General features: G+C 36.0%; 4 protein-coding genes and 1 pseudogene across 4 annotated transcripts; all 5 read right to left on the reverse strand.

The window, feature by feature from the left end:
- Positions 1–1,114: 1,114 nt before the first annotated feature.
- LOC141686580 (caffeic acid 3-O-methyltransferase-like) lies at positions 1,115–2,554 on the reverse strand. The gene is made up of 4 exons (XM_074491603.1): positions 2,133–2,554; positions 1,714–2,027; positions 1,518–1,582; positions 1,115–1,430 (listed from the first exon to the last, which is right to left on the reverse strand). The coding sequence occupies exons 1-4, from the start codon at positions 2,552–2,554 to the stop codon at positions 1,119–1,121; spliced, it is 1,113 nt and encodes a 370-aa protein (XP_074347704.1). The 3' UTR covers positions 1,115–1,118.
- Positions 2,555–3,027: 473 nt separating this feature from the next.
- On the reverse strand, positions 3,028–4,599 carry LOC141687337 (caffeic acid 3-O-methyltransferase-like). The gene is made up of 4 exons (XM_074492578.1): positions 4,178–4,599; positions 3,662–3,972; positions 3,468–3,532; positions 3,028–3,353 (listed from the first exon to the last, which is right to left on the reverse strand). Exons 1-4 carry the CDS (start codon positions 4,597–4,599, stop codon positions 3,042–3,044), a joined length of 1,110 nt encoding a protein of 369 aa, XP_074348679.1. The 3' UTR covers positions 3,028–3,041.
- A 758-nt stretch (positions 4,600–5,357) lies between these two features.
- LOC141682993 (caffeic acid 3-O-methyltransferase-like) lies at positions 5,358–7,188 on the reverse strand. Its single transcript, XM_074487677.1, has 4 exons — positions 6,657–7,188; positions 6,159–6,472; positions 6,021–6,085; positions 5,358–5,931 (listed from the first exon to the last, which is right to left on the reverse strand). The coding sequence occupies exons 1-4, from the start codon at positions 7,076–7,078 to the stop codon at positions 5,620–5,622; spliced, it is 1,113 nt and encodes a 370-aa protein (XP_074343778.1). The 5' UTR covers positions 7,079–7,188; the 3' UTR covers positions 5,358–5,619.
- A 533-nt stretch (positions 7,189–7,721) lies between these two features.
- LOC141685906 (caffeic acid 3-O-methyltransferase-like) lies at positions 7,722–9,437 on the reverse strand. The gene is made up of 4 exons (XM_074490982.1): positions 8,881–9,437; positions 8,430–8,743; positions 8,256–8,320; positions 7,722–8,133 (listed from the first exon to the last, which is right to left on the reverse strand). Exons 1-4 carry the CDS (start codon positions 9,300–9,302, stop codon positions 7,825–7,827), a joined length of 1,110 nt encoding a protein of 369 aa, XP_074347083.1. The 5' UTR covers positions 9,303–9,437; the 3' UTR covers positions 7,722–7,824.
- A 948-nt stretch (positions 9,438–10,385) lies between these two features.
- On the reverse strand, positions 10,386–12,033 carry LOC141687059 (caffeic acid 3-O-methyltransferase-like; annotated as a pseudogene).
- Between the last annotated feature and the right edge of the window lie 4,929 nt (positions 12,034–16,962).

The following is a 16,962-nucleotide window of genomic DNA, read 5'->3' on the forward strand; positions in this document are numbered from 1 at the left end:
TGCAGTGAACATTATGGAGCTAGGAGTTCAGATTTGTAATTAATTGCTTTCTTATTTTCTGTACTAGTACCGGAACGGTGTCCAAAATAGATCCAACAAAGAATCAGTACTTGACAGCCCCTAACACTTTAACTGAATAAGAATACTACAAAGTCCGCTTGGACTTGATTTACAAATGTTTTGTATATCCAAATTCAGATACAGCGTACATCTCGAATTCCCCTGACAATTTATATTGCGTACATGTACAATATCGAAAGTTCAGATGAATCAGGTAGCATTAACTGACAAAAAAGATTGGAAACCCAAAAACTGCAGAATGCCCTAGTGAAGCAATAGGTTCAAATGCATAAGGTTTTACAGCATTACGACAAGGCACAAATCAAAGCACTGATATTTTGTAGACATTTGGTTTCAGTAACAAAATCTCACCCCTGATTCATGACATAGAACAATAGGAACTTGATGAAAATAATGCAGGAATTACATCAACGCAGATATCGGATATAAATGTAAAATCATTATGTACGTACCTCAAAAGCCAGCGTACAGAATGCAAATGAGACCTGGAAAGAGGCTAAAACAAAACAGAAATCTGGTTTACAAGTCCATTGATCTCTCTGTTTTGGCCACGTGTTGTTACTTTTTAATTTCTTCAAATTACATTTAGGTCCCAGTTTTATAATATTACTTGTCAAAACAAAGTTGTATCCACTCTGTTATGCTAGTAATTCTTGGTACTGTATGATTTCTGCTTCATATTCGCTCTTATCTATATTTATAGTACTATTTTGTTCCATCGAAACAGAATTTCTGAGACCCCCGAAGTCCCAACGTTTGGGGCATATACCGATTCAAGACATATTCTAACATGTCCTATGTGGCTGAGCTTAACTTTTCGACATTCTTATTTACCTTGATCTAGACAAGCAGAAAATTAACGCACAAAAGCACTGGAATGGATCTTTAATGAATTTACCAGAAAATAACAAGGATTCAGACGTTTATATGGAAAAATGTTAATCAAACACACCAAGGAGTTCATCAATCCGGGCACACTCCAACAACATTATTGTTCAAATACTAAGAGGAACAAATTGATGGATGAAGTCATTTAACTACGCAATTTTCTTATAAAATTCCAAAACACTGTAAAGAGACGCGCTGCAGATCAGTTTCACAGCTGCAAATCCAGAATGTTTTGCCAAATTCTCAAATTCTTTGAAACTTCTCTCTTTTCCTCCGGGGTTTGATGCCAACATGATCATGTCACAGTCACAGGCATTGTTTAATTTCGACAATGAATCTGTCTCTGAGTATTCGGGCAGTAAAGATTCCACAATTATCACCTTACCGAATTCTGGAAGGGAGTTGCAGCAATTCTGTAAAAGCTTTAAGCAGTGTTCGTCGCTCCAGTCATGAAGTATCCACTGCATAACCCAAGTACGCCAAATGTTAAAAAGATTTATGTTCTGGAAATAGCTATTGTGTTTTGATTCAGCAAAATTAGTGTTCACCTTCATGAAGATGACCTCTCCTTTTGGTACACTTTCGAACATATCTCCTGCAACATGCTCCACACCTAGCATCACAATTACATTCATATTCATTTGAACTAAAATCATGATAATTCATTACAATGTCCTCTTGTTTCATTATAATTTATCAAACACACATAATAGTATACACTCGCCTAACTGTGCACTTAATTACCAGCAAAAGGAGGGGCATCCTTGATGACATGAGGCAAATCGAAGTTGATTCCCCTAATCAGAGGATACTTGGATATGATACTTGCAAGCGTTGCCCCTATTCCACCACCAACGTCTACGATTTCTGTGACCTCATCAAATCCGGTGTAAACTTCCAAAACCTTCTTCATGATTATACTGGTTTGGTTATACATGGCTTGAATCAAAACGTCTCTGAATCTGCTGTCAATTGCAGGGTATTCAAATGCATGCATGCCATCATGCGCCTTATTAAAGGGAACTCCACCCTCCAGCACTGCGTCTTTCAAGTGATACCTAAAACATCGATGATAATTAACCATATCTTCTTAATTGGATTCAGAGCATAATTAACCAAATCTAGCGGAGATTATGAGTAGAAGATAAGTAGATTAGACAAACCAGGAATCGACGGTGACTTTGTCATGAAGCATAAGCAATGTAGGAGCTAGTGAAACTCCATCTTTGTCAGAAATGTAATATTTGCATATACTTGTTAGACCATACAGACTCTTCTCTTTGCAATCTTCTCCGACTATTGTGGTCCAGTTAAGAATTGACTTGGAAGCCAGAAATCGAAGAATACGATCAAGCATTGCAGAAGCTGCAGGATTTTGTGTAGGAAGCTGAGCTACAATATCATCACTGGACAATTTTTTAGCATCATCTCCGAAAGGAGAAGTACCATTAACAGTAGAAGCTTTAGCCATGATCTCAAATATATCAAGTTCTATAGCAGCTTTCATCACCATTCCAAGTATTGCACCACTATTCACCTGCAGTGCCAGTTCAAACTCACTGGCTTCTTCACCTTTTTTTGACATCTTAGTTAACTAACCTTTTACAAGTTACCTTATATGATATGTTTGTATTGTTTGTAAAAAGTTGTGATGGAAATATGAATTTATAGTTCTACTTGATTGATCCCTTTCGGTCGTTTAAACTTTAAATCAACACATTTTTTATCCGATTATTCTCTAAATTAGTCCACAGTGAATGTCTTTGTTATACAAGATACACAAAGTACAAACCAAAAATTTAAAACCAATCTCGATGTTATCGTGTTTGGAACAAGGCTCCTTGTTCATTGTGGTTCATTATGTCCCTTCTCTCTCGAATCAACAAATTGTTAACCATATTATGACAAAAAACACAAAAATTGGATAATTTTCATAGGTTTATACGGAAAATTGACAATCATAAACGCCAAACAACTTATCAATCCTGGAATACTCAGGACAAGGTTCAAATACTTAAAGTTTATATAATGTAGCATCACATAATATAATGTTACAAGATTGAGGCAATAAACTACACAAGTTTCTTATAAAATTCCAAAACACTGTAAAAACCAGCGTTGCACATGAGTTTTACAGCTGCAAATCCAGAATGTTTTGCCAATTCCTCAAATTCTTTCAAACTCCTTTCTTTTCCTCCAGAGGTCATCACCATCATCATCATATCAGTATCACAAGAATTGTTTAATTTCGCCAAGGCATTGGTGTCTGAGTATTCAGGCATTATTGATTCCACAATTATCACTTTACCAGACTCAGGTAGAGAGTTGCAGCAATTCTTTAAAAGCTTCAGGCAGTGTTCGTCGCTCCAATCATGAAGTATCCACTGCACAACCAAGTATGTCAAAAATTTACGGAAAGTTTTTGCTCTAGGCATAGTTATAACATTTTGAATCATACATATACAGGATTAATTATTTTCTGTAGCAAAAGTATTCACCTTCATGAAGATGACCTCTCCTTCTGGGACACTTTCGAACATATCTCCCCCAACATGCTCCACACCTAGCATTGCAATTACATTTATAAATCACCAGATAATTACATAGCATTAATTTTTCTTTATTTAGTGTCTCATTCATAAGTCCTCCTCTTAGTTCATTAGAATCTAACAACACATGCACGATACATTACCAGCTAAAGGAGCGGCATTCTTGATGACATGAGGTAAATCAAAGTTGATTCCCCTAATCCGGGGATACTTGGCAATAATTTTAGCTAGTGTTGCCCCTGTTCCCCCACCGACGTCTATGATTTTTGTGATATCTTCAAATCCAGTGTAAACTTCTAGAATCTTCTTCATGATTAGAGTGGTGTGGTTGTACATTCCCTGATTGAAACCATCATTGAATTTGCTGTTTATTGCAGGGTATTCAAATGTATGCATACCATGAGCCAAGTTAAATGGAATTCCCCCTTCAAGCACTGCATCTTTCAATTTATTCCTAAAAAACATTGATGAAATGTATTTTTATTAGTCGTTTATCAAGAATACACAACACATTCCATTGTATTTCACCGAAGCCATTTAAACAAAATTAAGGTCAGGAAATGTCTTCTCAATCGGGTTAAAGTTTTTGAGCGGAGACTAGAAGTAGATTATCATTTGATACTGTAAATTCGAAAGATAAAGAGATGGATTGTACAAACCAGGCATCAAGGAGAGCTTTATCATGAAGCGTAACCAACACAGGAGCTAGTGAAATTCCATCTTCATCAGAAATGTAACTTTCGCATCTACTTGATAGACTAAACAGACACTTTTCCTTGCCATCTTCACCAGCTACTGTGGTCAAATTAAGAATGGACTTGGCAGCCAGAAATCGGAGAATTCTGTCAAGCATTGCCGGAGCTGCAGGATTTTTTGTAGGAAGCTGAGCTACAATATCATCACTGGACATCTTTTTAGCATCATCTCCGAAAGGAGAAGTACCATTTGCAGTAGAAGCTTTAGCTATGATCTCGAATAAATCAAGTTCAATAGCAGCTTTCATTACCATTCCAATAATAGTTCCACCATTTAATTGCAGTCCCCATGCAAATTGATCGGCATCTTCAGCTTGTTTTGACATCTTAAATTTACAAGTGCTCTGATATGAAACGCTTGCAATATTCTTGGTACCAATTAGTTGCCATATATATATATATGAATGACTGAAGTCTAGTACTTTCTTTCAGGACTACAGTATAATAGAGTTACGCCAAAACAATATATTATACAGCTAGAAGCAAATAGCTTCCTTACAAAACTAAAATTTTAAATTTTTAGTAACTGAATCAAATATTTGACATCAATAAACCTAATCACCCGTTCATGTAAACTTTACTCCTGTCTTTTAGAACAAAATTTGTAGTGGTGGGACGGCCGCCGGCCGGGGAACGGGACAAGGGCGAATTTGGCTGTTTAGTAATCATGAATATGCACATTTGAAATAGACACTTGGACGAAGACTAACTAATAGAAAATAAAGTTACAAAGAATAGAAGGCAATTGGTGTTAGTGAGATACTTTGGTACTTCGGTACTTTAATACTGCAATAAAACAAGGGTTCACTTATTTACAAAGAGTATAGATAGATGCACATTTGAAATGCACAATACATGTCCAGAATATAGAGATTGTCTTCACAGTTAACTGAAAATAACACCAGCATCAGGAAAAAATTGGCTTAGAAACTGAATCCTGATATGTAATGTTAAATCAAAATGAATTATTTACAAATATGATTAGTGCTTAAATCCATCAATTTCACTTGATCGTCGTCTATCTGAGTACAGTAAAGATTCTACAATTATCTCCTTGCCGAATTTTGGAAGGGCGTTGCAGCAATTCTTTAGAAGTTTAAGCAGTGTTTGACTGTTTCTCGAATCTTGATTTACATGCAATGCATTCAAACAATTCAATAAATAGTTAACCATATTCTGAGAAAATACCACAAAAAAATTGGAAAACATCATATGTTTATGAAGAAAATTGGCAATCATACACACCAAAGAGCTTATCAATCCTGGAACACTCCCAACAATGTTCAAATACTTGGAAGCATACTAATGTATCAGATACCATAATGTCAGAGGATTGATGCAATAAACTACAGAACTTCTTTATAAAATTCCAAAATACTGTAAGCACCAGCGCTGCATATGAGTTTTACATCTGCAAATCCAGATGCTTTTGCCAATTCCTCAAATCCCTTCAGACTCCTTTCTTTTCCTCCAGGATTCATTGTCAACATTACCATATCCGCATCACAAGCATCGTTTAGTTTTGCCAAAGAATCCGTGTCTGAGAATTCAGGCATTATTGATTCCATAATTATTACTTTACCAAACTCAGGAAGAGAGTTGCAGCAATTCTTTAAAAGCTTTAAGCAATGTTCGTCACTCCAATCATGAAGTATCCACTGCACAACCAAGTATATGCCAGAAAATTACGGAAAGTTCTTGTTCTATGCATAGTTATAACGTTTTCTATACTTGTTCATACATATACCTTCATGAAGATGACCTCCCCTTTTGGGACACTTTCAAACATATCTCCTCCAACATGCTCCACGCCTAGCATTGCAAGTACATTTATAAATAGCCCAGATAATAACACAGCATTAATAAGAAACACACTCGATATTACCAGCTAAAGGAGCGGCATCCTTGATGACATGAGGTAAATCAAAGTTGATTCCCCTAATCCGGGGATACTTGGAAATGATTTTGGCCAGCGTTGCCCCTGTTCCACCACCAACATCTACGATTTCTGTGATCTCTTCAAATCCAGTGTAAACTTCTAGAATCTTCTTCATGATTAGAGCGGTGTGGACATACATTCCTTGATTGAAAACATCATTGAATCTGCTGTCTATTGCAGGGTATTCAAATGCATGCATACCATCATGAGCCAAGTTAAATGGAACTCCTCCCTCAAGCACTGCATCTTTCAATTTATTCCTAAAAACATCGATGACATATATATCTTATAGTGGGTTTATCAAGAGTCTGCAACACATTCTGCTGTATTTCAGATAAGCCGTTTAACAAAATAAAAGCCAGTAGATGTTTAAGCAAAAAATATTAGTAAATTATGTTATTTGATACTGTAAATTCGAAAGATGAAGAGATGGATTAGACAAACCAGGAATCAAGAATAACTTTGTCATGAAGCATAACCAACATAGGAGCTATTGACATTCCATCTTCATCAGAAATGTAGTATTTGCATATACTTGTTAGACTAAACAAACTCTTCTCTTTGCCATCTTCACCAGCTACTGTGGACCAATTAAGAATGGACTTGGCAGCCAGAAATCGAAGAATTCGGTCAAGCATTGCTGGAGCTGCAGGATTTTGTGTAGGAAGCTGAGCTGCAATATCATCACTGGACATTTTTTTAGCATCATCTCCGAAAGGAGAAGTACCACTTGCAGTAGATGCTTTAGCTATGATCTCAAATAAATCAAGCTCAATAGCAGCTTTCATCACCATTCCAAGAATTGTTCCACCATTTAATTGCAGTCCCCTTGCAAATTCGTTGAGATCTTGAGCTTGTTTTGACATCTTGTAAGTTGACTGGCCTTCAATTTACATGTACTTTAATCTGAAATGCTAGCAATATGAGTGACTGAAGTCTGGTACTACTTTAATGAAGCTAATCACCCATTCTTGTCAAATTTGCTTCTGTCTTTTAGAACAACTACCTTTATTAAATTTTAATATTAATTTTAAACTTTTATGATTAGATTCCTTTCTAAATTGTAGTGCTGGGACGGCAGCCGGCCAGCAATGGGAAGAGACCTAATTTTACTAATTTGAAATCATGAATTTGCACACTACGTGGCCATTTGTAACGTTTGTACATGACGTTTGTATAGAAATGGATGGAACAGATGATTCCATTGGTACCAGTTTCATAAATCTGTGTTGTGTCATCTGTACCAGTTTCTAAGCTAATATATAGAAAGCCTATTTTAGGTTGCGTCTGCAAGTCACGGTGCTTCTCTCAAGTTACTGAAAAATGTTTTACTGATAGATAGTATCTTCTCGCCTTGCTCGAGAGGCCTCATTCCAATACTAACAGCACATAATATGCGGAAATTTGCATTCATCCACATGACTTTTGTGAAGGTCAAAGCTTAAGTATCGTAAACGAAGAAACTCATCAAATAAGTCAATTCAATGTATGAGAAGTTAATTACCACAATGCAGATCAAAGAGCTTATTATATAAGCTGGAAAAACTCCATCAATGTTCTAATACATATAAATTAAAAACATACTAATGCATTACAGGGATGATACAGTGATCTACACTTTCTTATGAAATTCCAGAACACTATATATACCGACTTTGCATATGAGTTCTACATTGACAAATCCAGATTGCTTTGCCAATGCCTCAAACTCTTGAAGACTCCTCTCTTTTCCTCCCGGATTTAGTGCCAACATTATCATATCAGTACTCATGATGTTACTTAGATCCGATGAAGAACCTGTGTTCGTATACTCTGGTACAACTGAGTCTACAATTACCACCTTGCCAAATTCTGGAAGGGCGTTCCAGCAATTTTTTAAAAGCTTTAAGCAGTGTTCATCGCTCCAATCATGAAGTATCCACTGCATAAACCATGAGCTCAAAATAAACAATTAAGCAGTTTTATGTTTAAGAGATGGTTAGGGCATTTTGTATCTTCACAAATATGATGGTAAGTTTATTGTTATACAGCTGAAATATTCACCTTCATGAAGATGACCTCTCCTTTTGGGACACTTTCGAACATATCTCCTCCAACATGCTCCACACCTAGCACCAAAGCAGGTACATAAACTTCATTTCTCTTCTTGTTTTTTATTAATCTACCAAAGATAATTTTAGGATATATAACCGGAAAATCCTTCAAGTATTCACTTACCAGCTAAAGGAGCGGCATTCTTGATGACATGAGGCAAATCGAAGTTGATTCCCCTAGTCTGGGGATACTTGGATATGATTTTGGCTATTGTTGCCCCTGTTCCACCACCAACGTCTACGATCTCTGTGATCTCTTCAAATCCAGTGTAAACTTCTAAAATCTTCTTGATGATTATAGTGGTGTGGTTATACATCGATTGATTGAAAACGTCATTGAATCTGCTGTCAGTTGCAGGGTATTCAAATGCATGCATCCCATCATGAGCCTTGTTAAAAGGAATTCCTCCCTCAATAAGCGCATCTTGCAGGCGAAGCCTGAGAACAATAAACTTATTTTACATGTTTAATTTGATCATAATTTCTGAGCACATCCTGTTGTATTTTTGTGAAGGGATGCAACTTGCAAGCAAGCATCGCAAAATTTTGAATAATTAAAGAGAGAGTAGACAAACCAAGAATCGATAACAACTTTGTCATGAAGCATAACCAGTAAAGGAGCTAGTGAAACCCCATCTTCATCAGCAATGTAATTTTTGCATATGCTTTCTAGACTATACAAACTCTTTTCTTCGCCATCTTCGCCAGCCACTACTGTCCGGATAAGAATGGAATTGGCAGCCAGAAACCGCAGAATCCGCTCAAGCATGGCCGTGGCTGCAGGATTTTGTGTGGGAAGATGAGCTACAATATCATCACTAGACAAGTTTTTAGCATCAGCACCAAAAGGAGAAGCACCATTAACAGCTGCAGCTTTGGCCATAATCTCAAATAAATCAAGCTCAATTGCAGCTTTCATTACCATTCCAAGAATTGTGCCACTATTTATCTGCAGTGCTCTTGTAAAATCACTGGCATCTTTATCTTCTTTTGACATCTTACTTAACTGGCCTTGTAAGACTCCTCTAGTACATATGCTTGTATTCTTCAAACTTAATGCCAAGTTTTGATTTGGAATATATGTGAAGGAATGTAGTTATTTAAACATCTAAGCGATCTGAATTATATTTCTCCTATTACACTATTGTTCGTGTTTTTGTCATGTTGAGTAATCAGCTCATATAAAATCTTAAGGTGTTAGAGAATGACCGTCATCTTATATTATTCTAACACTCCCCCTCACTCGAAAGCCCATTTATGGGGGGAAGAGTGGATCACGGGCGCCCATCTTCGGGGCATAAATTTGTCTTTCGTGTCCCTCATAAATTATGAGAAATGTTGGGGGTGGCAGGGATCGAACCCATCTTTGGGGCATAAATTTGCCGGGATCAAACCCGAGTCCTCTGTCAGTCTGAGCTCTAATACCATGTCAAGGAACCAGTTACTCCAAAATCTCAAAGTGTTAAAGAAGGGTCCTTTCCCGGATCTTATATTATTCTAATTGCCTAAAAATTTGTGGTGAAAGGGCACACTTGAGAAAGTGTGATGCACTTTGCAAGGTAATAATTCTCACGCACTGTGCCCACTGTCTGATTATGAACTACTCCTTATCTACATTTTATGCCCCATACCACATGAGTGTGGTTGAAATTTAACAACAGGGAACGCATGCATTGATGCACATGTTATCTTAGAGCAACAACAGACAAGTAGGATCACACTTTGGTAGTTATACAATAACCTAAGATATGGATCGAGTCATCAGCCAGTCAATACGCATTAGTAGATTGTTTTATTTATTTAGCTCTTTCGATTATTTGTGAATGATTAGTTCTGTTTGTACATGGTTCTGCTACTTTATCAATTTTAAGGATGCCAATCCATAAGGAATAATGGATGTTGTCCGACGACTTTTCAATTTTAAAGCTGATGAAAACAGCATGCATTGTCTAGCAAGATCAAGAATGAATTCTTCTTCATCAGTTATCATCCAAGTAGCAGAACTAGTAACATTGAGCTAATTTAATACAGATCTGTTGGAAATTTTGTGTTTGGTTCATGAAAAGTTGTCACATTTACGAATCAAAAACTTTTAAGATCTTTTAATAGGAATATGCTTATCTGAAAAAACTTTCATGAGCTTATTAAGCTGGCAAAGCTCCAGCAATGTTCAAATCCTTAAAAACTTACTCATGTATTACAAGAATGATGCAACAATCTACACGTTCTTATGAAATTCCAAAACGCTGTAAACAGCTGCCTTGCATATGAGTTCTACAGCTGCAAATCCAGATTCCTTTGCCAAAACCTCAAATTCTTTTAAACTCCTCTCTTTTCCTCCCGGATTTATTGCCAACATTACCATATCATTATCCATAACGTTTCTCAAGTTCGATGAAGAACCAGTGTTGGTATACTCGGGCACTACTGATTCAACAATCACCACCTTACCAAATTCTGGAAGGGCATTACAGCAATTTTTTAAGAGCTTCAAGCAGTGTTCATCACTCCAGTCATGAAGTATCCACTGCATCACCCAAGTATTTCAAAATATATATAACAAAACAGGTTTATGTTTAAGACAACTTTGTACCATTTTGTGTATTCATAATTATCACATAATTAAGCTATATTCACCTTCATGAAGATGACCTCTCCTTTTGGGACACTTTCGAACATATCTCCACCAACATGCTCCACACCTAGCACCAGTGAAACAAGTCTTTATATTTCATTTCATTACTTACTTGGTGACAATATATTTCTGTTAGCTATGGATTAGCCTTATTATTCCTTCCAATATTCTCCTCGTGTTTGATAATTACCAGATAAAGGAGCGGCATTTTTAATGACATGAGGCAAATCAAAGTTGATTCCCCTGATTTGTGGATATTTAGCTATGATTTTGGCTAGCGTTGCCCCGGTTCCACCACCAACGTCTATGATCTCAGTGATCTCTCTGAATCCAGTGTAAACTTCTAGAATCTTCTTCATGACTATAGTTGTGTGGTTATACATCGCTTGATTGAAAACATCATTGAATCTGCCGTCTATTGCAGGGTATTCAAATGCATGCATGCCATCGTGAGCCTTGTTAAACGGAACTCCTCCCTCAAGCACTGCATCTTTTAACTGGTACCTGAAGGCATTGAATATATTGTTACAAGAATATGATCATGAATCCAAAGGATATATCCTGCAGTACTTAACCGAAGCCGGTTATCAGCCAAAGTAGTCGGATCAGTGTATAATTACTCAGTCATACAGGGAGATATGTATAAAACCTGAAACATAAAGAGAGTAGACAAACCAGGAATCGATAAAAACTTTGTCATGAAGCATAACTAACAAGGGAGCTAGTGAAACCCCCTCTTCATCAGAAATGTAACTTTTGCATATGCTTGCTAGACTATACAAACTCTTCTCTTTGCCATCTTTGCCAGCTACTACTGTCCGGATAAGAATGGAATTGGCAGCCAGAAACCGCAGAATTCTCTCAAGCATGGCAGTAGCTGCAGGATTTTGTGTGGGAATATGAGCTACAATATCATCACTGGTTTTTTAGCCTCATCTCCGAAGGGAGAAGCTCCATCAACAGCAGCAGCTTTGGCAATGATCTCAAATAAATCAAGCTCGATAGCAGCTTTCATCACCATTCCAAGAATTGTTCCACTATTTAACTGCAGTACTCTTGTAAATTCATTGGCATCTTCATCTTCTATTGACATCTTATGAGTTTATTCTTGAATCTTGATAATAAGTTGTGATTCTATTGGATTTCTACAAACATTGAAGCTACCTGTTAGAAGTAGCCTAATAGCTTTCCAAATTAAGGATTATTTTGTCATTTTAGCTTTACAGAAAGTATTGATCCGTGGGCTGTCTGTCAATAATGTTAGTGTTGTCTTACCCTTTTAACTTTGTTGCAATTTGCAAATGGGATTCCTGAGTCAGTATTAACGGCTTGCTCCCGAGTTTTATAATGGAAAGTAAGGAAGTGATTAGAAGCTAAAGTATTTTCATCTCATTTTTGGAGTGAAAGATTGTCTAATTTGCATTCATTAACACTTGCTTTCGCTCCTTTTAAAAACTAAGGAGCACGATTAGGAGGGAAGTGAAATAACTTTACTTACCCTTCACTTGTTTTCCTTACTTTTTAAAACTCGGGAGCAAGGGGTATGTCGTTTACCATGTGATAATCATCGCGCATTCTGGAAAATTAATGATATAATCAACACTCCACAGTCCATGATAGATGAGTCTATTGGAATTTATTGACAATTTAGAGCAACTCCAACAATGGACGTTAAAAGACAACTAACACATAAAGTGCAGTGTCAGGTTGGCCATATCCTTCTATTTCAAGTGCATAGCATTAGTAGATCATTAATCATTAATCAAAATTTTCTTTTCAAACGCCTTTACTTGAATAATCTTTCTTGTTTAAAAACAGAATAATTTGATAGTGCGTTTTTGGACTCTGTGTTTTGCAGATTTTTTCGGATTGTTTGTTCTTTTTCTGCTAATAATGCTATCTTTTGGTATTTTCTTTTTATCAGAAACTTGATGAGTTTAATTCATCCATGTTTTTTCATAACAATGTGGTTCAGAAGAGGACCCGGCTGTTACATGTTATTTAGGGTTTATGATAGTAATTTATTATGGAGAAATAGAACGGAGAAATAGAACGTGACTATTTGAGCGACTACCTAATCAAACCAAACATACCCCATAATCCGTATAGGGTCTAGGGAGGACTGATGTACGTCTTCTCCGGACATGCCCATACCAATGCAATTGTCCCTCCCTTATTTTCTTGAAAATAGAATTATCATTAAACCATCGCCTAAACTTTGAAAGCGTCATTTCGGTATCTGATCCGCAATTATACCAACACAAATTCACCGCAACATACACGTTTCCATCATTTCCAAACTACACTCTTGAGCCTTCCTCAATAGTCAAAAATGGGAACACCTCAGCATTTTTTTGCATTGCATTTCTCTTGCCATTTATTTTTTGCTTTGCTTGCTAGACATTTCAACTGTTATAAGTTTGCTGGATATACTTTGTTATGTTGCTCTATATAACGAAGATATATTTAGGTTAGAATATATGATGACTCGCTGGCAACGAGCCTATCAGGCCCAGATTTGAGCTGTAGGTGAATTTATATCAAGTGTTGTAAGTTGTGAAGAGCATATAAGCCCATGACATGCTCTTGCTGTCTGTAGTACTGAATTCACAATATATTTGGTAGACTGGTTTTCAATTTACGTGCAATTCGACTAATTTCGGAGAGCACTAACACAACTAATTCCAGAGAGTACTAGTACATCATTCCTCCGTCCGAAGAGCACTAACACAGCATCATATTGTCTCACCTATAAATTGTAATCAAACCTAAGATCTTAGGCGATTCTGTTTTTCAATTTACGTGCAATTCGACTAATTTCGGAGAGTACTAACACGACTAATTCTGGAGAGTACTAGCACATCATTCCTCTGTTCGAAGAGCACTAACACATCATCACATTGTCTCACCTATAAATTGTAATCGAACCTAAGATCTAGGGCGGCTCTGGTTTTCAATTTCAACTTTTGACGCTGTCGCGACTCGAGCATGATAGCTTGATAAGTGATAACTATTCGTTCATGCATCACATCTTTAAACTTTGACCGAGTTGAAATTTGTATTAGTGTTTGATTTGACATGCATGTGCAAGTTTTGTAATTTTGCAGTAGATCTTATGCCGTTCCATTTCTATTATATCGTTACATATTTTCATTATTTAATATAATACTTTTTAATTTGAAGCACGCGCTTATGAAGCTAACATCCAGTTTCTCAGGTTAGTAGACCGGATATTTTTAATTTGATTATGTTCTCATTTTATTTTCCAATTTAAAGTCATAATTAACAGCAGAACGCCGTTTTACTAAACAAGCATTAAACTTGATTTAGTATTTGATCTTGATTTAGTATTTGATCTGTTGATCACAATCTGTACACTCACATGTACAATTCTAACAATATCCTGTAGTTGGTTTGATAACAAACTCGTGCCATAAAAGTTACTCGTTCTATTAAATTGTTAATGGGTAAAATTCCACAGCTACGGTTGGCTCCACGTGTTGGGAGTCAACAGAAAAAAACTTCCGCAATGTTTCAAGGCGGAAGACTTCCGCAATGAAACAATGCGGAAGAATTTTGTTTTTTTTAATTATTTAATAATATGTGCTTTAAATGTATTTCTGATTTAAATATATTTATAATTTAAAACAAAAATAATATTTATATTTTAAAACAATTATGTTATTTTTTAAAAATAAAGTACTTAATAAAATTTAAGAAAAAGATTTATATTGAATTAAACATTGAATAAAATTTAAAATAAAAAAAGAACCACTTCCCTTACCGTCATATTAGTTCGAAGGACGTATACCCGGGTACATAAGCCCCTTATGTAACAATAGGCATACCCGTGTCAACAAAAGAATCCCACTCTAATATAAACTGTCTCAACAAAACAGTATGGTTATCCCGTTGCATACGGGACAACCTCTCCACACATAGAAAATCGTGATCCACCGGCTCCTCAGGAATATGCTGCAGCGTACCGAACTGTCTCAGAACCCTGTCCGGCATGACATACTCCACCATCTCAAAATGAATCATCCGTATGCGACCGAGTGCCGTATGCAACATATCCATCATGTCAGTATCATAATCATCGGCACTATAATCAATCCTCCTATAAAACCTCCGATATGGCTGCCATGTCAACCAACTCATCTGAAAGCTATCAAAATCTCCCCGATAACATCCTGTGTCATGGTGAGGGTTACTCCTCCTGTTAGCTACCGGTCTAGCCCACGCTGTAGCTCTCGGCAACACAAACCTCGTACGCGGTGTACTCAACTTTACACAAACACTTAAGCAAAAAATCATCAATTTCAACACTTAAACAATGACCCATCAAATTCGAAATAAAAATTAATTAATTCGAAATAAAAAATTAAAAATTCCTAATTAATACTAACCCTAATTCGAACTAATTAATCAGAAAAAATGAAGAACATATAATTCCATCTAGAAAGTATCAAATCATGCTACAATTCGAACTAAAAAAGAATAAAATCATCATACAATTCGACTAAAAAAGAACAAAATCAACACAAATAATCAAGATTATCATGTGTGTATAATCAAGAACATCTTGTGTGTGTACTATACATACATCTCGTGTGTGTTTGTGCGTATATAAGAGAAAAAAATGGAAGAAGAATAAAGAACCTTTGAAACAAGGAAGAAGAACACAAAAGAATCAGTTGCAATTGCCTTAGAAATCGCCCTAGGATCGCACGGAATCGCCCAAAAAACGCTCAAGAATTTTGTTTAATTGATAAAACTGCTAACCAACTGTTAGCAGGGTATATCTGTACACGACTTCCGCAATGAATCATTGCGGAAGTATTAAGGGCAAAAGGGTATTTTCAGTCCTTCCGCAATGAATCATAGCGGAAGCAAGGATAAAAAGGTAATTTAATACCCTTCCGCAATGAACCGTTGTGTAAGGGTTGACTCTGAAAAAACTCCAATCAGCCATGGTTGGGGAAGGGGACCCATTGTTAATATTTGAAATGAAGTGATGGATACGCATTTTAAGTTTCTTACGTGGTATACTTCCGCTACTCACTTTTTAAAATTTTTTGAATAAAAGTTTAATCTTTGAATTTTATTCAAAAGAAAAAAATTAAAATAAATTATGGAACTATACTAAATAAGAGTTTTAAAATATGTGCCGAACTTTTTATTTTAAATGTTAAGGAATTAGGTTCCGCTTGAGAGTGTTGTTGAAAACTGCTATACTGTGAGAAAAAGTGATGTTAGAAAAAGTGGTGTCAGTAAAAATGAGATGATTCTTTGGTAATTTTTTTAATTTTTTTTATATTTTGAGATATAATATATAAAAATAATGTTTTTGAGAAGGTCTGATCTGATAGCTACTTCTTGCGAAAGTTGAAAACAACTTTTTTCAAAAGCATGAAAGACATGTTTTTGCTAACAAACAGTTTTTAGACCAAAAACGCTTTTCCATACAGTTACTAAACACCTTTCTAACAGATTTTCAGCAAAAAATTGTACCAAACTGGGTTTTAGTGAGACGGAGGGAGTAATATAATTTATAAATGAGCGAATCCGATAGGCTAATCTTAATTTTTGGTTGGTGGAAACTGGGGAAAAGAATAGAATGAAGGTGTAAATCTGAAATAGGGATTACTTGGAGTCAAAGTAAAAATTGTAGAGTAATCAATGCCTATTAACGTCCTTCCCGCCTTTTTTCTGTTGGTGCTGTCGTTTCGTTACCTTTTATTTTTGGATGAATTTTTTTTGACTTTTTTTGTAAGAACAAAGTTACAATCTGGCTCATGTATATTCCCCCTTTTTACCTGCTAGGATTTAGCAATTTCATCGTTTCATGCCTATGCAGACAACATAAAGACAAGCACAAATGAAAACAACTGTTTCTAGTGATAAATTCCAATAATTTTTTTCAAACATTTTGATATACATGTGTTCTGTGGGGTATACATTATGCACGTGAAGAATATAATAGTTTGAACACCTATAGCAATGCCAGCTGTTGAGGTTT

Source organism: Apium graveolens, chromosome 9 (genome assembly GCF_009905375.1).
Source record: "Apium graveolens cultivar Ventura chromosome 9, ASM990537v1, whole genome shotgun sequence".
Taxonomy (NCBI): domain Eukaryota; kingdom Viridiplantae; phylum Streptophyta; class Magnoliopsida; order Apiales; family Apiaceae; genus Apium; species Apium graveolens.